At 45.1% G+C, this 25208-nt stretch overlaps 1 protein-coding gene across 4 annotated transcripts in view; it reads right to left on the bottom strand.

Moving 5' to 3' along the window:
* LOC130282138 (lysosomal acid lipase/cholesteryl ester hydrolase-like) overlaps positions 1-25208 on the bottom strand; it is a 67863-nt gene that overhangs the window by 38978 nt on the left and 3677 nt on the right. For 2 of the 4 annotated variants that reach the window (XM_056530079.1, XM_056530078.1), the window contains exon 2: positions 23998-24064. In XM_056530079.1, the coding sequence (XP_056386054.1) occupies positions 23998-24027 (30 nt within the window). In that variant the 5' untranslated portion in view covers positions 24028-24064. Of the gene's footprint in view, positions 1-1100; positions 1232-2375; positions 2441-23997; positions 24065-25208 lie in introns of those variants that run through there. The other 2 variants (XM_056530075.1, XM_056530076.1) reach the window with 2 other exon arrangements.

Below are 25208 nucleotides of genomic sequence, written 5' to 3'. Positions count from 1 at the left end.
CTAAGGCTTGTAGAAGGGGTCCCAAAACAGGATCCACATTCACTATGGCTTACAGAAGGGGCACCCAACAAAGGATCCCCTATGCATTATACTGCATCCAGATACAAGGGTGCCTTAGGCTAGGCCTACACTGCCACTTTGCTCAAGTGACAAATATTACAATTGGAATTGCAGTGCGACAAAGCGTGACTGAGACAAGAGAGCAGCAAATAATACATTTTGGTCATATGTTGCATGTAACTTTGCCACCACTAACTTTAATATAAGTCACATGGAACCTGCCGATGACTTCTCTGCACCTTGGTTATTTAAACAGCCAAATTGCAACTGTAATATAATCACACGACAGCAAGTCGCACAACTTAGATGCAATTTGCTGTCACGTGACACACATCGCCTTAACGCAGTGTTTTCCAACCAGCGTGGCTCCAGCTGTTCCAAAACTACAACTCCCAGCATGCCCGGACAGCCGAAGGCTGTCCGGGCATGCTGGGAGTTATAATTTTGCAACAGCTGGAGGCACGCTGGTTGGAAAACACTGTCTTAGAGCAAGATCTAGTTTGAAGCAGCTGTCGGTGTGGATCACATGATTCATACCAGGGATAATTCACATACTACCCCAGGGCTCTTAGGCTGCTGCAAAACTACAACTCCCATCGTGCTAGGACAGTGAAGGCTGCACTAGAACTTAAATCAGTGGCTGCAATATGCAACATAGCTACAAATAAAAGACACTTTATCTACGACAGCTATATAGGGGGAGATTTATCAAAACCTGTCCAAAGGAAAAAAAGGTGCCCAGTTGCCAATAGCAACCAGATTGCTGCTTTCATTTTTTTTTATAAAGGCCTTTTAAAAGATGGAAGAAGTAATCTGATTGGTTGCTATGGGCAACGTAGCAACTTTTCCTCTGGACAGGTTTTGATAAATCTCCCCTTATAGTGAACAAAGCAGCAAAAGCAAAACAAAGCCCCACATTGATCTGCCCCCACTAACTAATAGCTACAGCATCAAACTTCAGCAAACAACAGGTTAACATGCTCCAATGTAACAAAAACCCAGCTGCCTGTATAACCCTATAGACAATATGCTGTACGTACCAAGCAGGAGAGCGGCTCACACCCTTCAGCAGTACCTTCACCATGAAACTGACAGGGAGCAGCCTGCAGCCTATCAGCGTGCAGCAAGCGGGTCACACGATACATTACTTCCTGGAGGGGCGGGGCCGCAGCTGAGAGAACCAATAAAACCTTAGGTTAACTCTGAGACCGGCATGTCCTAACCAATGAGAGCACAGAACTGAGGGTAGAAGAAAGGGCCAATCAGCGTCTCCTGTATAAATCACATGATGTAGTCCTCTTAGCACGAGCATGGGTCATGTGACTTTGGGAGTCCAAACAGAGAGTAAACGTGGGTGACTTGAGTGGAAGGAAGGATGAATACACTGAGGCAGCGTTTCCCAACGATGGTGCCTCCAGCTGTTGCTAAACTACAACTCCCAGCATGCCCGGACAGCCAAAGTCTTTCCGGGCATGCTGGAAATTGTAGTTTTTTACCATGGTTGCAAAACAATGTACAGAAATATGTGTTAAATACCAATAATTATATGAATATATATGAGAAATAATCGTGAGAATGACATAATTTTCCAGCCATACTTAAAAAATAAATGAATGAATAAATGAAAAGCATTTAACCCCTTAAGGACTGAGCCCTTTTTCGCAATTCTAACCACCGTCGCTTTACGAATTAGTAACTCGGAAACGCTTTTACCGAATATTCTGATTCTGAGATTGTTTTTTCGTGACATATTCTACTTTATTTAAGTGGAAAATTTCGGCGTTACTTGCATCCTTTTTTGGTGAAAAATCCCAAAATTTCATTTTGCATTTTTCTAACTTTGAAGCTCTCTACTTGTAAGGAAAATGGATATTCCCAATAATTTACATTTTTCTTCACAAACACAATATGTCCACTTTATGTTGGCATCATAAAATGGACATATTTTTGCTTTTTGAAAAAATTAGAGGGCTTCAAAGTAGAGCAGCAATTTTCAAAAATGTCATGAAAATTGCAAAATCTGAAGGGACAGATGTTACAGAACTACAACTCCCAGCATGCCTGGGTAGTCTAGGCATTCTGAGAGTTGTAGTTTGGCAACATCTGGAGGGCTACCATTTGGGCACCACTGTAACAGTGGTCTCCAAACTGTGACCCTCCAGATGTTGAGAAACTACAACTCCCAGCATGCCCAGACAGCCTTTGGCTGTCTGGGCATGCTGGGAGTTGCAGTTTGGCCTTCCTAGTGGTTGCCACAGTAAAGATCACTTTACTTTCACTTTCATTCCCCCCCCCCCCCCATGTAGTTTCCCTACCTGAGCCAGGATCCAGCAGTCTCCAGCGACGATCGGGGATCCCCAGGCATCTTTTCCTGCAGGTACCGGCCTCCATCTTCTTCCCACGATCCCCTCGACATCCAGGGGTGGGCAGAATGGGGGGTTGCCATGGCAACCCACTGTCCTGCCCGGCCATTGGTCAGAATCAGTTCTGACCAATGGCAGGGGATAGGAGGAGATCGCAGCACTGCGACCTCGCTCCTATCCCTCAGGATGATCAGGAATTGACATGCGATTTTCTGTGATCGCCGACATGGGGGGGGTCTCCCTCGGCTATGTGCCGGGATGCCTGCTGAATGATACGCCCGGCGTCCTTAAAAGGTTAACGTAACTGTATATGTTTTATGTGGGAAGTTTCATGCTTTTTTCAGGTGCGCACTTTTCGTAAGGTAAATTAGCCTTTCATTTTTACCAGTTATCAGTATGACAAAAGAAGTCAATTTGCTGCAATTTCTTTTTCTATGACGCTGGTCGTCATAAAGCTTTCTTTTGACATACCTTTTACAATGAATTTTTGGGGGCTGATAAACCCCCACAAAACTTAATTGAAGGCTTCTTTCACACTACCGCTGAGCACCGTTGTGAAATGATGGGAGTTTAGCAGGAGAAAAATTACTGAATGTCTGGCATTTTTCTCAGAAAAAACTTTTCAAAAATAATGGACACCCAACAGACCCCATGCAAAGTCAATGGGATTTGTTGGGACCCGTTGGTGCCTGCTGTGCTTCAGGGTCCGTTACACACACACACACAAAAAAAAGAGCTTAAAGGGGTACTCTGCTGCTCAACGTTCCGAACGCTGGAGCTTGTGACTTCATAGCCCTGCCCCCTCATGCCATCACACCCCGCCCCCTCAATGCAAGTTTAAGGGAGGGGGCGTGGCAGCCATCACGCCCCCTCCCATAGATTTGCATTGAGGGGGTGGGGCATGACATTATGAGGGGCGACGCTATGACGTCCCAAGCTCCCGGCGCAGGCTCCAGTGTTCGGAACAGTTTGTTCCAAACCCTGAGCAGCGGAGTACCCCTTTAACTGGACAGAGCATAGCGGCAGTGTGAACCTAGCCTAAAGGGGTTTTCCACTAATAGAAAAACAGAGCAAATTTCTTCCAAGGATAGCACCACACCTGTCCACAGATTGGCCCAGATTTACTATTGTAAACCCGACCTTTTTTGTCAGGTTGAACGCCAGAATTTGGCGCATTGCACCACAAATTGTGTTTGCGCCAGAATTTGCTGTGGTGCGCCGTCTGATAGACAGCAATGTATTTCTGAGCGGAATCCACAATAAAGAATAGACATGTCTATTCTTTCTGTGGACGCCAGAAGTGAAATTTCCACGGCAGAGACATCTGAAGCGGAAATTCTGCCGTGTGCACAGTGCAGCAGAATCCCATTGAAATCAATGGGACTCTGCTGCAGCAGAATGTCAGTGTTGAATTCCACATTGAAAGCCATATGAACGCATGGAGGGGGCATCTTGACCCTGCTCCAGGGACAGGGAGAGTCCAGTTCTGGAGATCCCCATTCTATAGATAGGGAATAAGTTTTAAAATACTGAATAACCCCTTTAATCTATTGCGTATACTAAGGTGATAAATTTATCAATGGTTAACACTCTGGCCTTTAATGTACACAGTTATTTATTTAATTTAACCTCATAATGACGAAGCCCATTTTGACCTTAAAGGTGTACTCTGGTGGAAATTTTTTTTTAAATCAACTGGCAGGCCCGTCGCTACAGGACAGGCAAACCAAGCAATTGCTTGGGGCCCCGTGCTGGCCCCAGGCCCTGAGCAGAGGCGGTGTTTGCCCGTCCTGTAGCGACGGGGCAATTTCCCCCCCCCCCCCATCACTATTAAGGACATCCCTTTGTCCCGAAAGATGTCTTCGGGACACAGGGATTCCCCTGTTAACTCTCTGCGGCCCCGCGTTAAGTTTAAAAACGCAGGGGCCGCCGGTTGATAGCGTATGCCGGGACGTCACTGACGTCCTGTGCGTGCGCCCATAGCAACGGAGGCGCAGAAGACCGGAGCATCGAGGAGGAGGAAGACGTGCGCTGGCCAGCTTGGTAAGTGACCAGCAGCACGTCATCTTCGGTGTTCCGACCACCGCTTCTCCGGTCCCGGAACTAATGCTATGGCTGGACGGTCGGAGAGGTGGTCGGAGCACTGAAGTGAGGCAGTACACAGGCATACAGCCTCCAGCCATACACTGTATATGGCTGGAGGCTGTATGTCTGTGGGGAACACTGCCAGCCTAATGTGGGGAGAACTATGCTGCACCTAATGTGGGGGGGGGGGGGGGACATTGCTAACCTAATGTGGGGAGAACTGTGCTGCACCTAATGTGGGGGGAACACTGTTAACCTAATGTGGGGAGAACTATGCGGCACCTAATGTGGGGGGAACACTGCCAACCTAATGTGGGGGGAACACTGCTGCACCTAATGTGGGGGGAACTATGCTGCACCTAATATGGGGGGGAACACTGTCAACCCAATGTGGGGAGAACTGTGCTGCACCTAATGTGGAGGGAAGGGGAACACTGCTAACCTAATGTGGGGAGAACTATGCTGCACCTAATGTGGGGGGAACACTGCCTACCTTATGTGGGGAGTACTATGCTGCACCTAATGTGGGGGGAACACTGCCTACCTAATGTGGGGAGAACTCTGCTGCACCTAATGCGGGGGGAACTCTGCTGCACCTAATGTGGGGGGAACACTGCCAACCTAATGTGGGGAGAACTATGCTTCACCTAGTGTGGGGGGCACACTGCCAACCTAATGTGGGGGAAACTATGCTGCACCTAATGTGGGGGGAACACTGCAAACCTAATGAGGGGAGAACTATGCTGCACCTAATGTGGGGGGACACTGCCATTCTAATGTGGGGAGAACTGTGCTGCACCTAATGTGGGGAGAACACTACCAACCTAATGTGGGGAGAACTATGCTGCACCTAATGTGGGGGGAACACTGCCTACCTTATGTGGGGAGTACTATGCTGCACCTAATGTGGGGGGAACACTGCCTACCTAATGTGGGGGGAACTCTGCTGCACCTAATGTGGGGGGAACTCTGCTGCACCTAATGTGGGGGGAACACTGCCAACCTAATGTGGGGAGAACTATGCTTCACCTAGTGTGGGGGGGGAACACTGCCAACCTAATGTGGGAAAAACTATGCTGCACCTAATGTGGGGGGAACACTGCAAACCTAATGAGGGGAGAACTATGCTGCACCTAATGTGGGGGGACACTGCCAACCTAATGTGGGGAGAACTGTGCTGCACCTAATGTGGGGAGAACACTGCCAACCTAATGTGGGGAGAACTATGCTGCACCTAATGTGGGGGGGAACTCTGCTGCACCTTATGTGGGGGGTTACTACATCCTGACGCCGGCCCTAGAGCGTGACGTGCGTGAACATCAAATTCCTTCAAAAGGCCCTGTCAACTGGTACCAGAAAGATTAAAGTGTAAATTATTTCTGTTAAAAAATCTTAATCTTTCCAGTACTTATCAGCTGCTGTATACTCCAGAGGAAGTTGTATTGTTGTTTTCTGTCTTACCACAGTGCTCTCTGCTGACACCTCTGTCCATGTCAAGAACTGTCCAGAGCAGGATAGGTTTGCTACGGAGATTTGTTCCTACTCTGGACTGAGTTGTCAGCAGAGAGCACTGTGGTCAGACGGAAAAAACAACTCAACTTCCTCTGGAACATACAGCAGCTGATAAGTGCTGGAAGGATTAAGATTTTTTAATAAACGTAATTTACAAATCTGTTTAACTTTCTGGCACCAGTTGATATGAAAACATTTTTTTTTCCACCGGAGTACCCCTATAACCCCTTAACGACCACAGACGTATACTTACGTCCGTGGCCGGCTTCCGTAATGTGAAGCACACTCAGAAGCTGAGCGCACTTCTTATCTGCTGGTTCCCGGTTTCTATCAGTAGCCAGGACCCGCGGCTAATACCGGACATTGCCGATCGGGCTGATGTCCGGTATTAACCCTTTAGACGCCATGATCAAATTTGATAGCGGCGCCTAAAATGGGAGAAATCAATGCCGGTTAGCTCAGCGAAGCTGTTCGTGACCACCGGAGTGAAATCGCCGAACAGCTGAGAGGACAGCGGGAGGTGCCTTACCTCGCTCCTCGCTGTCCGATCGTCATTTGGATGCTCCAAGCCTGAGATCCAGGCTGGAGCAATCGAGTGCAGATTACACTGCTATGGCATAGCATTGAACAGTGTATGCAATCAAAGGATTGCAAGTAACAGTCCTCTATGGGGGCTTAAACAAAAGGTACAAATAGTTTAAAAGTGAATAAATGGGATTTAACCCCTTCCTAAATAAAAGTTTGATTCATCCCCCTTTTCTCATAAAAAAAAAATGTAAGCAAAAATAAACATATGTGGTATCACCATGTGCGTGAATGTCCGAACTATAAAAATATAATGTTAATTAAACCGCACGGTCAGTGGGATACACGTTAAAAAAATATACAAAGTCCAAAATTGCGTATTTTTGGTCACTTTGTATACCCTAAAAAAAATGTATAAAAAGTGATCAAAAAGTCAGATCAAAACAATCATGGTACCGATAAAAACTTCAGATCACAGCACAAGAAATGAGCCCTCATACCACCCGTATACGGAAAAATACAAAACTTATAGGGGTCAGAAAAGTACAATTTTAATTTTGGTGCATGTAGTTATAATTTTTTAAGTAGTAAAATAAAATAAAAAACTATATAAATTGGGTATCATTGTAACCGTATGGACATACAGAATAAACAGATGGTATTAATTTTTATCAAAAAGTGCACTGCGTAGGATCAGAAGCCCCCAAAAGTTACAAAATGGCATTTTATTTTTTGTATTGCCCCACAAATATTTTTTTTTCTGGTTTCGCCATAAATTTGGGTGAAATGATTGATGTAATTACAAAGTACAATTGGTATTGCAAAAAACAAGCCCACCAATTGTTCTTTGGAATGACATCAATCATTTAATAACAAAACCTATGGCAAAACCAAAAAATATATATTTGTGGGATGAAATTGAAAAAAAGGTCATTTTATAACGGCTTCTGTTACTACACAGTGCCATTTTCAGTAAAAATGACATCTGATCTTTATTCTGTAGGTCAATACGGTCACAAAAATACCCAATTTATGTAGGTTTTATTTTATTTTACTACTTAAAAAAAATTATAACTACATGCTCATATGTTTAAAATTGTCATCTTCTGACTCCTATAACTTTTTTATTATTTCGCATACGGGGCTATATAAAGGCTCATTTATTGCGCCATGATCTGTAGTTTCTATTGGTTTTTATTTTGATAGGACTTGTTTATCGACAGTTTTGGACTTGGTGTTTATTTATTTTTTTACATGTGCACCAAGGACTGCGGTTTAACTAACCGTATATTTTAATAGTTGGGACATTTACACGCGCGGCAGTACCACATATGATTATGTTTATTTTTTATTACATTATTTTATTTAAAAAATTTTAAAAGTTGGGTGATTCAAACTTTCATTAAGGAAGGGGTTAATTAACTTTAACTTTTTGTACACTTTTTTTTTTTCTAGTTACCATGCAACCTGAACATTGCATACACTGTTCAGTGCTATCGGTGCTCTGCTGCTCCAGCCTGCATGCCTGGCCGCTGATGTCCCAATCAGCATTCCTGAGCTACTGGCACTGTTAACCCCACACTTTAGATGCCGCAATCAGCTTTGATCACGGCATCTAAAGGGTTAATGTCGGGCATCTGTCCGATAGGTGGTGCCCGGCATTAACCGAGGGTCCCGGCTGCTCTTAACAACCAGGACCCACCGGGTTTGAAGTGTTCTCCACTCGTGAGAACGGTTTAAACCCCGGTAACGGGACCAGGGTGTACAGGTACGCCCTCTGACTTTAAGTTCCAGGATGTACGCCCTTCGTTCCTGGACAGGTTAAACCTGTTAGAACTAGTAGTCTAGGCCTGGTTTTGCCAGAGCCACATGTTTTTTTCATCAGTCCTGCTCTTGCTGAGGAGATAAGTAAAGTATTCTTAGACAGGTGACATGTGGCCTATATTTAATTTAAGCCTAGCAATAGCAAAGCTAAGCATAAAGTCAAGTCGCTGTTTCTGTCTGCACTGTGAGGATACGTTTTGCTACATTCCAATCTAGTCTTCATAATAGAAGAGAATGTGAACAAGCGCCTCTTTGCTTTGTGCTGATTGTTTGTGGGCCTATGGTCACTGTTGCCTGTCTGTCACGTAAGTAAGCCTTCCCTGGATGCGCATTTGCGAGTGTTGCCACAATGTGTAAAGTGAAGTTTATGGATTTCATTGTAGATTTTGATTTCCTGGTTGAACTCGATGTGGAAACTGTGCAACAACTTCTTCAACATTGCACAATAGAAACAAACCTGCTGAGGCAGTAAAAATCCACACCACAGTTCAGTTTCCCTGTGAAAATTTCTGCTATGAATTTGTGAACTTTCATTAACCTGCGACTGTATTTCACAGAGAATTTTACCTAAGCAAATCCGCTGCCACTTTGTCTTTCTTTATGGACTTAGGGTATGTTCACACACAGAACAATACATCTGTAATTTAGTTACAGCTTTAGCCTGGGTTCACACAACATTTTCGCCACGTATTGTATGCTAATTTTTCTTTTTTATACAGCACAGATTCCTATTCAAACTGAAAAGACTAGTGTAGTGAAAAATAACTTACTCCCTATCCAAAGGATAGGGGATAAGTTATAGATCGCGGGTGGTCTGACTGCTGGGACCCCATGCATTCTTCTGAACAGGGCCCCGGCAGTCTGCTGGAAGGGGGGGCGTGCCAACCCCTGCACAAAGCGACGGCCGACATTCCCTCTCCATGTATCCCATAGAGATACATGGAGGGGTTGTGTTAGCCGTGGCTTTCTGCAAGGTCAGAATGGCTGCTTCCGTCAGACTGCCAGGGCCCCGTTCAGTAGGTTGCAGGGCGTCCCAGCGGTCAGACCTCCCGCGATCAATGCCTGGGGCGGAGCCTGACCGCGGAGCTGGATGGCCGCTTGAGAAAGTAGCTCTCCACAGCTCTCCACAGCCGAGCCATAAACCTGCATAAAAGAGCCCTTTCCAGCCTGATTTCACGGGCAATAAAGACAAGACCCAGACAGGGGACACCCCTTGCTCCTCAAAAGCGCAAAAAAGCCAATCTGACATGGCAAAATACTTTAAGACTCGCTAAGATCTCGGCACACGCTCCCAGGATGGTGTTGGCACCAGTGAGCGAAGCAGAGCAGGAGGATGAATCAGAAGTGGACAGCGTATTGGGCGCCTGCATAGACTCAGGTGGTAAAGACAACTGAATCTCCTTCACATAAAGAAAACGGTCCACCAGGCAGTAGCTAAAGCACTTTAAGGTGCTCCAAGAATAAGCGAAAATCAAGGCGGATGTCCGACACAGAGGCCACGGTACTGAGTTTTTGGAAGACGCCATTACTGAAACTGTTTTGTTCTGTTATACTGCGGTGCATCAGTTGAGGCACCAAGAAGAACAGCTTAATAAAGCCTTTCTGCTTTTGGAGTACCAAGAAATCGGAGCAGACTTGAAAATATAAGCATAAAAAGGTGTACTTGAATCCTATGCTGCAGAAGCACTATCCTTTGTGTCCCGCCAGATTTTCGCCTCCCTCCTTGGTGAGGAGCGGGCGGTGGCCATTGTTATTGAAACCGAGGTAACCGAGCGCTGCGCCCAAAGCCTCTTCCAACAGATCCAGCCCACGACGTGATATGCAGCCTGTTAAGTTATGTGGACACTGCAGCTGTCTTGTCTGCTAACAGGGAGTTCGAGCGGTCCATTTTGAAGGTCATCCACTACAATTGTTCCAAGATATTTCGCCTGCAACTTTGGCTAAACGCAGGATCTTGAACCCGCTCCTGCAAAAGCTAAGAGAGATGCGCCTGCCTTATACATGGCTGTACCCATTTGGCTTCTTGGTGCTGAAAGAAGGAAAACAGCCAGCTATACGTTCACTGGATTATTTCAAGAAACTCCGGGATTTTCTAAATATATCACCAATGGACATTCCATCCTGGCTGCCTATGCAGATGAGTCATTGCCTACATACACTACCCAAGATGGCGGCCTGGTCTAAAGCGGAGAAACAGAAGTCCCCTAAAGCTTGCAAGGCAGCTCAGAAGACCCAAGGAATAACGGCGAAAGAGCCGACCTGAGGTTACTCCCATGTCTACAGGATTTTGCATTCAAGCTTCTATGCTCGCCTTGGACCTATTGCCCGGTGAAGTTACCCCTGTTGATTCAATTTGATAACCTTTTTTTTCTCTATTTTTGCCCATCACCTTAACTAGTATGGATTATTTCTCACCCATCTGCCCCCCCTCTCACCCCCCTCCACTTCTTCCCCCTCCCCATTACATCTGCATTCATGCGTTATTCCGTTGTCATGCTCATATGCTTAATCTCACTCTCTCTCCTCCACTGGCCATCTCCCCCCCGCCCCTGCTTCCAGAGCTACTATGGCTGTCGCCATGAACCACATGCAATTTTTTTGCATGCTGCCGTGACCATCTTCTGTCGCACCTCCATGCACGACATATGGATTCATCTCTTTGCACTGAATTTTTATTAAGGGCTGTTCCGTATTGCGCTTTGTGGGCATTATGTCTACCTGGGTCCATTACTCCTTCATTGGACTGACAGCTCTCTTGTTTGGACTCCACGTTTCATAGCACACATCACTGGCATCCCACATTCCTGGAGACTCGGAGGTTACATAATACCTGGGGACTGGGGGGGCCACCATTGTCCTCCATAATTGTTGCCTGACTATTGTGCTAGTTTTATTTAACACTGTGCTTGTTACATCTAACCATATTTGTTTTCTCCTGAAATATAGCAACTGTGGAACTGAGCAGTGACAGGGAATTGGGGAGTGTTGCACAGTATTGTATCATTATTGTCACGATGCCGGCTGGCAGAAGGTGGATCCTCTGTGCCAGAGAGGGATTGGCGTGGACCGTGCTAGTGGACCGGTTCTAAGTCACTACTGGTGTTCACCAGAGCCCGCCGCAAAGCGGGATGGTCTTGCTGCGGCGGTAGTGACCAGGTCGTATCCACTAGCAACGGCTCAACCTCTCTGACTGCTGAAGATAGGCGCGGTACAAGGGAGTAGACAGAAGCAAGGTCGGACGTAGCAGAAGGTCGGGGCAGGCAGCAAGGATCGTAGTCAGGGGCAACGGCAGGAGGTCTGGAACACAGGCTAGGAACACACAAGGAAACGCTTTCACTGGCACAATGGCAACAAGATCCGGTGAGGGAGTGCAGGGGAAGTGAGGTATATATATGGAGTGCACAGGTGAACACACTAATTAGAACCACTGCGCCAATCAGCGGCGCAGTGGCCCTTTAAATCGCAGAGACCCGGCGCGCGCGCGCCCTAGGGAGCGGGGCCGCGCGCGCCAGGACAGGACCGACGGAGAGCGAGTCAGGTACGGGAGCCGGGGTGCGCATCGCGAGCGGGCGCCAGCCGCATCGCGAATCGCATCCCGGCTGGGGGCGGTATCGCAGCGCACCCGGTCAGTGGATCTGACCGGGGCGCTGCAGCAGCGAGAGTGTAGCGAGCGCTCCGGGGAGGAGCGGGGACCCGGAGCGCTCGGCGTAACAATTATGCATGGTTATTTACCTTTTATCATTCTGACTGTCCAGTCTCTGTACTCTCCTTCATTCCTTCCCAGCTTTTCTGTCTCCTCTCCCCTTCCATGTCCTTGCCCCCACCTTCCCCTCCATACCTTAACATTTCCCCTTCTTATTTCCTCTCTCAAACTCTGTCTCCTTCCTGCTCCCCTTGTCCTCCCCCCCCCCACTTCTTCTTATACCATACAAACAATGCTAATATTACTGGTGTTTAGGGCTCACCACTGTTATTATTATTACTAACTGTTGATGCCCCTAGTGGCATTTTCCTTGTAAGCAGGTTTGGGCCGGCTGTCGGTTTGGGAATACTGCGGCGTCCCATTTAAGTGCATTTTACCCTACTTTGCACTCTTCTTGTATTCTTGCCTTGTGTCTTCTCTCCCATGCTTGACGTCTTCATTATTATTGACCTCTCTAATCTTTCTTTTCTCTAACGCTTACCCTTCACCTTTTTGTTTTCTCCTACTTTCCTCTCCCTTTTCTTGGTTCACTCTCTCCTCCCTCTCCCTTTAAGCTCAGTCCCTACCTTTTTCTAATACTCTCATTTCTTCCTCATTAGGTCCTTACCTACCCCTTCCCCCTTCCTGCCTACATTTCGTAGGATACCTATAGGGGCGATCTGGTTGCTTGAACTGGACTTTCACAGACTAACTCCCCACCTTTTTATTTCATGGCCTCTCTTAAAATATCAAATAATAGTTAGACACAACTAAAGAGTGTTCCAACAAAAGGTGTGCTTAATACATAACTTTACTAGATTTCTATTAAAATCCACCAATTTAAAAAAGTGCCTGTGTATACCAACGCCAAACGATAAATAATCATAAAAAATGCTCATCACCATTAGACACCGTGCAAAATGAGGCTCTGCTGGGCCCTGCCAGCCCCAAATGTAATACTGGAGTAATGTTCTGATACATTTTTTATGATTATTTATCGTTTGGTGTTGGTATACACAGGCACTTTTTGAAATTGGTGGATTTTTATAGAAATCTTGTAAAAGTTATGTATTAAGCACACCTTTTGTTGGAACACTCTTTAGTTGTGTCTAACTATTATTTGATCTTTGATGCTGAGGGGAATTCCCTATAACTGGTTGAGACGCATAACCTATCACATATACATTGCATTCTATATCCTCTCTTAAAATACTTACATACAATGTAAAAGGCTTTAATTCACCTGCTAAGCGTCATAGCATTCTCTCTTTATTGAACAAAGACGGGGTCTCAGTGGCCTTCCTGAAAGAGACGCATTTTTAAACAGGGACATATACCCAAACTACCTACTAACCATTTTTCTCTTTGGTACCACAGTGGGAGCACATACTCATCTTCTAGGGTAGTTTCCATTGCATTGCATCGTGATGTACCCTTTCAATTTGAGGCTCAGCATGACTCGGAGGATGGCAGAGCACTATTTATGAAAGGTAAGATCTGCACCAGGACATACACCTAACAAACACCAGGTCCCCTGGCTGCTTCGGACCATGGAGGAGTTGAGAGCTTTTGCTGAGGGGCCCATCCTTTTTGGATTGGACCTTAATGTAGCACTTGACCCCAAGTGGGATACTTCTGTGGGGCACTCTGCAATCTCCTTGGTGGCCCTCCGCACCCTAAAAAATACGCTTCACAATTTGGGCTTGGTGGAGATCTGGCATACTATGCATCCCCGTGATTGCACGTTTTTCTCTGCACCACACCAATCAACGCAGTGTCTGGATTACCTCTGTTGCCACCACAGTATACTTCAATCAGTCACATTGGCAGATGTTGGTCCTCAAACACTGTGAGATCATGCCCCTGTCCATGCAACTCTTTCTTCCTCACACCTACCTTTGAAAGACTGGACTTGGAGATTAAATGACTCGCTCTTAGATCGGGGAAGTGATGTCTCTAACTTGTACGGATAGTTACGGACATTCCTTGACATTAACACCACACCTGACGTTTCAACTACTACTGTCTGGGAGACTCACAAATGTTTTATGAGGTGCTTACTGATAGCACTCTGTACTAAAATCAAAAAGGAGAGGTCAAACGCAATCACCGGAATCTTAGATAAGATATCCTCCTTGGAGAATGATAACCGTGCCCCCTACAACTCTGAGTTCGCACAAGAATTAGCCAAACTGAGAGAGGATCTGAGAGATCTCCGCCATAAAAATGTCATCCGTTTTAAGCAAAAACTACGGTATTTCTCCATGGAGATAAGGGAGGTAGGCTTATGTCAGCAATGATAAAAAGACGGAGAGAACAGACGTTCATACCTGCAATAATATCAGGGGGGTGGGCATAGATGTCTAGAGACACCCTCTTTTGCATCTGCCTTCTCTACTTACTACACCTCTTTATATAATTTGGTACTCACTGCTACAACGCCATTGGATAGGACACAGGCAATTAAATCTCTTCTGGATGAACTACATCTTTCCACCCTTTCAGCTGAAGAGGGATCCTCACTGCTTTGTCCCTGCACAGAGGCGGAGATTGAAAAGGTTCTTTTATCTTTCCCGGTGGGAAAAAGTCAAGGGCCTGTTGGCCTTAGTCTTGCATACTATCAAGCATTCAAACCTACCCTCCTTCCACACCTAACAGTGTGGTGTAATTCCCTTCTTTTGGGGGCGGCTCTACCGACCCCAGCATTAGAAGCACACATCACTATCCTCCCCAAGGAGGGCAAGGACCGCACACTCTGCCCTGGCTACAGGCCCATTTCCCTGCTCAATTTAGTTGTTAAAATTTGGGTCAAAATCCTTTCAATTTGCATTGGGCAGCTCCTCCAGGTCTCATCCACATGGATCAGATGGGTTTTGTAAAGGGAAGGGAGGGTAGGGAAAACGCGCATAGAGTATTACATTTAATCCACCTTGCCAGATCCACCAAAACACCTTTTCTCCTTCTTGGTACAGACACCGAGAAGGCATTTGATAGAGTTGCCTGGGACTACCTTCACCATACCATGTTTAGAATGTATGTCCTTCATATAAGGATATACTGGCTAATGTCTCGATTTTAACATCAGTTTGAGGGTTAGCCATATGTCAATGTTTATAATGTACCACAGTAGTGCACCTAAATTTATGTATTATTCTATATGTTACACATCTACACTTTTCATCGGGTGTGGAATGCCATTGTGCCACTTGTGGTCTGCTGCAGGCATTCCCCATTGTATGCATTTTATGCTGGAAATCGCCTTTAACAACGTACCACAAGCGCGGGATCTGCTCCCCCAGCATAAATGCACAACTGCATTTGGGGTTGAGCATTTCCTGCCATTTGAAACCATGTTTTTTCTTGTTGTTCAAATCTTATACTTGGAGGTCTATAAACTCCAAATCTAATGTGCCATAATCACTATTATAGGCAGCATTTAGGCTCACCTGTGAGGCCAGCAACATATCAGCCTACTTTGGTGGGGCTCATAGCCTGCCTCCCTCCTCCCACTGTATGTGTGCTTAGCCACACTGGAGTGAAGTGGGAACAGGCTGTGAGTCAGACCTAATGCCACTGTAATTGTCCACTGGCCCCTGGTATTGCCCATACGGCACAGGTAGGTTTAGTGTTAGGTCCCATGCCACCTGAGAAACCTTGGGTTTGGTGTGTTGGCTCAGGTATGTCCTTCATATAAGGATATACTGGATAATGTCTCAATTTTAACATCAGTTTGAGGGTTAGCCATATACATTACATATATATTACTGTTTACATCTACCACAGTAGTGCACCTAAATGTATGTATTATTCTATATGTTACACATCCACACCTTTCATCTGGTGTAAGATGCCATTGTGGCACTTGTGGTCTGCTGCAGGCATCCCTAATTTTATGCATTTCATGCTGGGGATCGCCCAGCAGATATGCACAACTGCATTTGGGTTGAGCATTTCCTGCCATTTGAAACCTCGTTTTTTCTTGTTATAATGTCCCTCTACTCAGACCCAAGAGCCCACATTAGGGTTAATGGCACCCTGTCCCCTTCCTTTTCAATTCACAACGGGACGAGTCGGGGCTGCCCCTGTCCCCCACCTTATACATATTAGTTATGGAAATGTTGCTACAAGCTTTACGCCAAGATGATGGGATTCAAGGACTTATGGTGGGGGCGCACTCATTTAACAGCAACATTTTCAGACGACTTACTGATCATGACCACTAACCCACTGCAGTCTCTCCCTAGAATCCAGTCACTTATCGAGCGATATGGCACCTTATTGTGGTAGCAGGGTTTGATGAGGGCAGATGTTGATACTCTAGGGGTAGATGGCATTAACCCCTTGTATTCATGATGCCAGGGCATGGTTTAGCCTAAAACCACCCAAAGGTATACCACTGGATCCTGGACTAGGCATGGGGCCAATAAAGACTCAGCTTTACTGAGGTAGCTTTACTGAGGGTAGACAGTTGGTAAAGTCTATACAATTCAGCCAGGGCCCAAGGAGGAGATAAAGTGATGCAGAGACCTTAAGGGCTTGCTGGGACTTGTAGTAGGACTGTACAATTGAATGCAAACCATGCCGACTTGACAGATGACAGGGACTGACTTGACTCATAAAGCTGTGACTTTAGCTTACTTGAATTGATCGTGGCTGCAGGACTTGACTTTGTTGCCTCTAACAATCTGGACACACACTAGGTAGGACTGCGCTGGAGCTCAGTAAAGACTTGTAAGGAAAGAGGAAATAGCTACCTCCGCCCAGGGCTAATATGGGGGAGACTAGCAGGGAGCCCATAGGTCACCCCTGGGATCACTTGGTCACTGGTACCTCCTTTTACCAACTGCCTCGTAAATGCACTGTAAATTTGTATCTTATCTTCATATGGGGCCTGAAAATCTTTAAATAAAGAATTGATAAAAAAAATAATAATAAAACTTATCCCTTATGCTTTGGATAGGGCATAAGTTATTTTTCACTGCACTACTCCTTGAAGTGAATGAGGGCTGAGCTGCAGTAACCCAGCACAGCCACTATACAATGTATGGCACTGTCTGCTTCTGGCTATGTTCATTGTGTATGTGGGCTCCGCAACTCTAGCAAACAGCAGAATCGAGATGATCTTAGAGCTGGGCGGTATGACCAAATATGTGTATCATAGTATTTTTGTAACGTATAGCGGTTCCACGGTATATAACGGTATTTCTGCTCTGTCCCCATTGGGGTAAATGCTCACATATCACCCGCAATCGCTGCCCTCCTCGTCCTCCTGTTTGTTGCAGGCCACCGGCGCTAACACTCTATACTGTACTCTGTATCCCTATGCTCGGGCTGCAAAAGGTAAACAAAATAAACTTTAACACATGTTCCAACGTCGGCCTTATGCTCTTCCTGGGGACGGGAATGTCGGACAGCCATCAGCCTATCTCAGGCCGCAGCGATGTTCCACCTCTGCCGGTGATAGGCTGAGCCCACTGTCATGTAAGAAGCCGGCTTCTTACATGACAGTGGGATCAACCTATCACCAGCCGAGGCGGAACATCACTGCGGCCGGTGATAGGCTGACGACTGTCCGACGTTCCCGTCCCCAGGAAGCAGGTGAGGCCAGTACCGGACCAACGAGAGGTGAGTTAAAGTTTATTTTGTTTATTTTTTGCAGCCCGGGCATAGGGAAACCACACAGTATAGAGCATCAGCGGCCCGCAACAGACAGGAGCACGAGGAGGGCGCGCTTGCGGGTGATATGTGAGTATGTACCCCGATTGGGACAGTGCAGTGCTCGGCTGATAATTCATTCATACCCGAGGGGGAGGGGACAAACCGGCATGAATATCATTGGGTTAAAATTCATATCGTGCAGGACAAAAATTTCGGTATTCAGTATGAACCGGTATACCGCCCAGCCCTAGGTGATCTGTGTGTCAGATCCCCATAATCAGATATTGGTTAACTATCCTGAGTATAGGCCATTAATGAAAAAGTCCTGAAGATCCCCTTTTACTTGTACAGATAATGCTAAGGGTGGATGTGTTGGCTGGATGACTTCTTCAGTAAAAGAAAAAGTATTTTTAGTGTAAAGAATAGGATTGTTCTGGATGTAAAAAGTGCAAAAATGGGAACATTACAACATCCATTTCTATTAAAAGTCCTGACCAAATAAAAATGCCATGACGAGACATGAAAGAAGAAGTAGTGCATTGTAAATGTACGAAAGTTCATTTTATCTAGCATTTGCAGATCTGAAAGGATTTAGTGTAACAAGTACTTTTTAATACTTTTCATAGTACTGTACTTTGTCAGCGTGTATACACAGGTTACATTTAAAGCCAATAATTTAATTTAACTGTAAGTTAAGTCATAAGACCAAGAGTATGTAAAATATAAAACTAATTCAATTTTATCTTACTGAAAGATAAGGCATTCATTATAACCCATGACGCAAATGTATTCAATATATTTTTACATTAGAGGGATTTTTCCTGCTCTGCAGTAGACATATGAGAACTGTCATAAGTTTTTGTAACTCTCATTCATTTTATCACAGAAATAATCATGGATTTGCAGTCTTTATACCAAAGGTAAAGAGAGTCCCCTTTTTATTCGGCAGAATTCAGATGTCAAGCTTTGATGACAGACTAGGGCATCTATAAGATAACATTTTATAGGAACATTTGAGCAGAGGCTACTACAAACATTCGAGCAGAGACTACTACAAACTGGGGCCCAGAAGGTAGACAGTGTTTTTGACAGATAGTATTTTTTATTTTTTTTTGGGGGGGGGGCCAATAATGCTGCCGCCACATGTTAGACAGGAGTGAACGGGGATGTATGAAACATCATACCTACATGGCATTTTTATTTTTGCAATTTTTTCACTTTTTGCCAGTTTTTTGGCTGTTTTTAATTGCTGCATTTTTTTTCAAGAAATTATGATCTTTAATAGACCTCAATAAGTGGGGAAAAATGCCATGTACAGTTAAAAAAAAACTAGCCCCTATCCAAAGGCGACACACCCCCTTGGTGTAGCTCAATGGAAAAGCTGTTCGGCTATCTCTGGCTCTCCCTTAGAGATACATGGAAGGGGTCAACACGCCCCCTTCCTGCAGAGAGCCGAGGCCTCATGCAGGAGATCGCGGGGGGCCCAGTGGTCAACCCCCCCGTGGCCTAAATCTTATCCCCTATCCTTTGGATAGGGAATACATTTCTTGCATGATATTTCTCTTTTAAGTCACATGATGTTTAGTGAATTTGTCATATCTAAGTAGGGCTAGGCTTTTGGTGCTTATTCCAACCTATAGGTCACTAGGGTGACCCAAACTCTTTTTCCCACATATCAATAAACTTATCTTTCTTAGTTTCCTAAACACACATTAAACAAAAAGGTTAAAATTCCAGTGTGACTCACTCCCTATAATTTCATAGTTGTATGAGTGCCAGACTGGCTATTCTCATTGTTTTTTTTTATTTTGCGCCCTTGTGTACCTGCAGCGTACACACTGGGTATTAGAGTGATCACTGTGAATAAAAACATTCACTCAGCCCCCCTCAACATGTTTCACTGCTTCACGCAGCTTTGTCAAGAGGACAGCGGGCACTTCAGTGTCAGGCTCAGGACTGGTATGCAGGGAGGACACTGGTAGTGGATCCTCTGTGCCAGAGAGGCGATGGCGTGGGCCGTACTAGGGGAACGGAATCTAAGGGATTACTGGTTTTCACCAGAGCCCGCCGCAAAGCGGGATGGACTTGCTGCGTCAGGTAACCCCCAGGTCATTCCACCCGGTAGAGACCCCTATGGCGGCTGAGACAGGCGCGGGACACAAGGACAAGGCAAAGGCAAGGTCAGACGTAGCAGAAGGTCAGAGCAGGTGGCAACAGTCTGTAGTCAGGGGCAACAGCAAGGGTCTGGATACACAGGCAATGGCTCACAAAAACACTTTCACTGGCACAAGGGCAACAAGATCCGGCAAGGACAGGAAGGGGAAGAACGTTTTTATGTAAAATGGGAGCGATTACACTGATTGGGCCAGGCACCAATTAGTGGTGCACTGGCTCTTTAAATTTCAGAGAGCCGGCACGCGCGCATCCTAGAGAGCGGGGCCACGCGTGCCGGGACAGAACCAAAGGAGGACGGGGCAAGTGAGAGGATCGGGATGCGACCCGCGGGCGGGCACCGTCACGCCACGCGGATCGCATCCCCGCCGGGGACACTAGACCAGCGCTCTCGGACAGAGGGTCTGACACAGAAGAACGCCGCGAGCGCTCCGGGGAGGGACAGGGACCCGGAGCGCTCGGCGTTACATTCAGCACCCAGTCTCCACTGCGTTCCTCTTTTTTTACTAGTTTCACTGAGGTTCCATGAGTACAGGAAATGCACAGTGGTTTAGGAGAACTCCCGGTAGTTGTGGGGAGCAGGCTAGGTAAGTATGCTTCTTTGTTATGTTCCCTGTTTCAACAGAAATGCCCTCTGCCTGGACAACCCCTTTAACTATTGAGTCACAGCTGTGGTCTACAAGATTTCAGGCAAGTTATGCTATGGACTGCACCTGTAGCTGTAGGTTACAATCAGTCCAGTAGCACTACAAAAAAATTGCAGTGTAGCCCTGGCTATATAACCAAGGATTTAAGTTAAAGGTCTTGGACCCCAATGAAACACCTGTAACATGGCTTCCACCATTATTTTCCTGTCTTCTGTGTCTTCTTATGTCACAGATTGTACTTTGGGGCTACTTAGGTTCCCCAAACCGGAGTGCACGTATCTCTGTACCCCATATTTATGATTGTATTAGCACTGTATTTTCTGAAATATAAGTAAATGATGTTTGTAGAGTAAAGGGAATTACCTGTAAGATATGCTAACAAATAAAGATAATTGATTTTTTCCTTTTTTATTTTGTTGTTCAAAACTCCATACAGCCATATCTTTGTTACATTGAGTGGCAACCAGCCCGGCCTCCGTTAAAGGGGTACTCTGGTGGAAAACAATTTTTTTTATCAACTGGTGCTAGAAAGTTTAACAGATTTGTAAATTACCGAAGCTTATCAGTACAGCTCACCCTCCCATCTAGACCGTGGCATGGACGAGACCGGACCCAGAGTAAATGGACAAAGAAGGCAAAGTCCAGCGCAGTGTCAAAGCAATACGTGAGGTTTATTCAGCAATCAGCCAACATGGAGAACAGGTGACGTGTTTTGACCACGGTAAGTAGCCTTAGTCATACAATGAAAAGACATTTGTGAATCATATTTATAGGGGAAGAGGTGGGGTCACCACCCACAACAAAGTTTCTGGTGATTAACCCCATCTCCTCCACCTTTACAACAAAGATAAAAAATCACAATGAACCATACATATAGTGTGAATATACTTGTACATAAAAAAATATATATATAAACTTATCTTTGTATTCTCTAATGATTTAAGATCTGGGTGCACATAACTTAATTTAATTTCATGGGAAGAATTATTGTATAGAAATAATACTGGTTTGTTATATCATGCTTCTGTAAAAAGATTTGAATGTGCTCGATGTATAGAACAATTACTATTCCAGAAAAAAGGGGGAAAGAGAAAAAGGGAATACAAAAATTTTCAATGTATCAAACAATTTGTATCAAGTGTGAACCCAGAAGAAAAGACATATCCGGCACAGTCCTATATGACTCTGAATGAAGACTCCTGATACAACTTAATTTGGTCAGGCAGGTATGCAGACTCCTATGGGTGGTGCTCTAACGCTAATGGCACAGGTAAAAAGTAATGGTCACAGGAAGAAGTAGTAATAGCGGAGCAACTCACCCGGTGTGTGGGAGGTGATTCAACCGAAGAACATCGCGGTCAAGCGAGGAAGCAGCGGGATGCTGAAGATAATACGGGGGAAGTCAGATGTCGGGCCACAGCCGTATCGCACCGTTTGGTGCTTCGTCAGGTCACTGGGGCCTGACGAAGCACCAAACGGTGCGATACGGCTGTGGCCCGACGTCTGACTTCCCCCCATAACATCTTCAGCATCCCGCTGTTTCCTCGCTTGACCGCGATGTTCTTCGGTTGAATCCCCTCCAGCATACCGGGTGAGTTGCTCCGCTATTACTACTTCTTCCTGTGACCATTACAATTTGTATCAAGATTTGTAAATTACTCCTATTAAAAAATCTTAATCCTTCCAGAAATTATCAGCTGCTGTATGCTCCAGAGGAAGTTCTTTTCTTTTTAATTTAATTAAGACCACAGTGCTCTCTACTGACATCTCTGTCCATGTCAGGAACTGTCCAGAGCAGGAGAAAATCCCCATAGCAAATCTATGCTGCTCTTGACAGTTCCTGACATGGACAGAGGTGTCAGCAAAGAGCACTATGGTCAGACAGAAAATAATTCCAGAAAGAATACAACTTCCTCTGGAGCATACAGCAGCTGATAAGTACTGGAAGGATTAAGACTTCTTTTTAAAAAGAAGTCATTTACAGATCTGTTTAACTTTCTGAGACCAGTTGATTTAAAAAAGAAAAAAAATGTTTTCCACTGGAGTACACCTTTAACACAGAGGTAATCCCCACAGCAAAGATGGACTGCGTGATGCATTTGAATAGGATCATGCAAAGATTTGGAGCTATATTTATCACCCGCCACCCACACCTTATGAAATTGATACATTTTTATACCAAATGGTGGTTTTTAAGAAAAACCCATGTAAATGTTTCCTCAAAAGTAAAACAGACAACAATAATGGAGGCGGATATTACAATTTTTGCATCTGTCACCTTTGATTTAGTTTTTTTATTACAAAGATGTCATCAGTGATAGATTTTGCATTGCATGCTCCCTTTTTACGCAGTAATACAATGTCTAGATTTCACATTCTAATAATGCCACGGGCACTATAGGCAGAAAAAAGCATATTATCATAATAATAAAATGTAACTGATACATGTAGCTAAATATCCTCTTTATCTCCATGGAAACTGTAAAGCTGGAGTCAACCAGTAGAAATGACAATTGGCTTAAAAAGCCGGATTCATTTAAAGAAATCATTTAAGGAGATCATTGTTATAGAGGAAAGTATTTCCATAGCTTTATAGGCTAGAAATGTATTTTATTTGCATCCTCATGAGAGCTGAAATTGTATCATTGTATCAGGAGCAGCAAAGTAAAATGAAGCACACATACTCCAGGGTATATTTACAATGGTTTATCTTAAAGGCCCTTATGAAAAAGTAAGCCGGGGGCCTCACAGCCCATATGGTGTCCCTATAAACTCTGTATATATGATGAAAATCAAATAGAAAATAAAGATTTTTAGGAATTCAGTCTTCATCTCTTTGTCATATCTGAGGTTCCCCCACAAAGACAGCATCAGCAAGTACATACTGTCACCTTAAAGGGGTAATCCCACCCTAGACATCTTATCCCCTATCCAAAGGATAGGGGATAAGATGTCTGATCGCGGGGGTCCCGCCGCTGGCGACCCCCGCATTATTGCATGAGGCACCCACCTGTTTTTTCACCGGAACGGCTGGAGGGTCCGAGTCACAACTACGGGAACGGAAGTCCGTGACGTCAGGACTCCGCACCCGTGTGACGTCACGCCCGTCCCCTCAATGCAAGTCTATGGGAGGGGGCGTGACGCCCCCTCCCATAGACTTGCATTGAGGGGACGGGCAAATGAACTACAGCTTTCCTGAAGATGCTGCTTAGCATGGGACATGCAAAAAAAAGTCAGGAAATATTGTTCTAAAATGCAGATTACAGAATGCTATTCCCTACTTAGTGTCTTAGACCCCGTGCACACTACAAAATAGAATTTCTCTAGGCAGATATTCTGTATCATAATTATTCGGCACTAAGACAGCTTCGACATACACCGTCTCCATTGACGGCAATTCATTTGCACACTATAAAAAATAATTTCTCTATCTGGCAGTCTAATGGATAAGTCTGGATTTGGCAAATACCTGGAGAATGTTAGTGCCTGACTGCAACATCCGTAAAGTTTGTTGGAGGAGGGATGATGTTATGGACCTAAGAAAGAAGGACATAATACCTTTTAAAATGCTTTGTCCAATGTTCTTTTAAATAATTTCATATTTTTTCAAATTTCTGCATGGGTACTGTTACTTATTTGGGATTGCTTCAACAAGCACCTCTTTCTCCCAAGCTTCCGGGAGTCACACCCTTTCTACTGCTAAGGAATCCATTCATCCTGTTGGCGCAGGTAAGTATTTCTACATGTAAGCAATGATGTTGTGACCACAGCACGTACATAAGTAAGCATACAACTAACTCCTGCTCCTTTGTTATATTTTTTAAGGAGAACGGCACATGCAACACCATCTTGCAGTTCCTCCTTGCCACAGCACTTTACTGCATCTAGCCTTGTAGGAACAGTTTGTTTCGGTCCCATTAACGTTCCAGCATGACTGCCCCAGTGCACAAAGCAAGGTCCATAAAGGCATGGCTGGGTCCGTTTGATGTGGAACAACCTGACTGGCCCCATCTGAGCCTTGACCTCAACACCACAGAATACCTTTGGGATGAAGAAAGATATAGCTTGCAAGCCAATACCTCTTGTCCAACATAAGTGTCTGATCTCACAAAGTCTTTTGGATTAATTGGCAACAAATCCCAACAAAAAGTTTCCCAGAAGAGTGGAAACTGTTATAGCTGAAAAGAGGGAACCAACTCTATATTAACTCCTATGGAATTAGAATATTATGTCCTGAAAGCTCCTATAGGTGTAAGGTGTTAGTGTCCTAATCCTTTTGTCTATATAGTGTATATAGAATTATGTGGTAGCCTGGGGTTGTAGGGTATATGGGGTGTAGCTGTGCGGTAACGAAAGGGTGCTTGTTTAACCCTTATCACTGGTGATGCCAGGGTGAGAGCTCCTCTGTATATGCTTGTCCTATCGCCACCTGTCCCAAGAACAATAGGGAGGTATAATAAATGACTGCCCACAACCGGAGGTTTTCATAAAATTGTCGGTACTTTTACTGCAGCTTTTATGCAACATTAAACAGGAACAGTCTTTGTACTAGAGTCTATTAAGATCCTGACAGTTGGTTGGGAACTTGTGAGTTTTGAGCTTAGAAAAGGATTAAGTGCTGTTCCGCTGGATTTAGGGGATTGAGTTTAGGTCCAGCAGTCACACTAGCTTTAGCGGGGA

This window comes from Hyla sarda, chromosome 7, assembly GCF_029499605.1.
Source record: "Hyla sarda isolate aHylSar1 chromosome 7, aHylSar1.hap1, whole genome shotgun sequence".
Lineage (NCBI taxonomy): Eukaryota > Metazoa > Chordata > Amphibia > Anura > Hylidae > Hyla > Hyla sarda.
The sequence above is the reverse complement of the archived record's forward strand: the minus strand, read 5'-3'. Positions and strand labels throughout refer to the sequence as shown.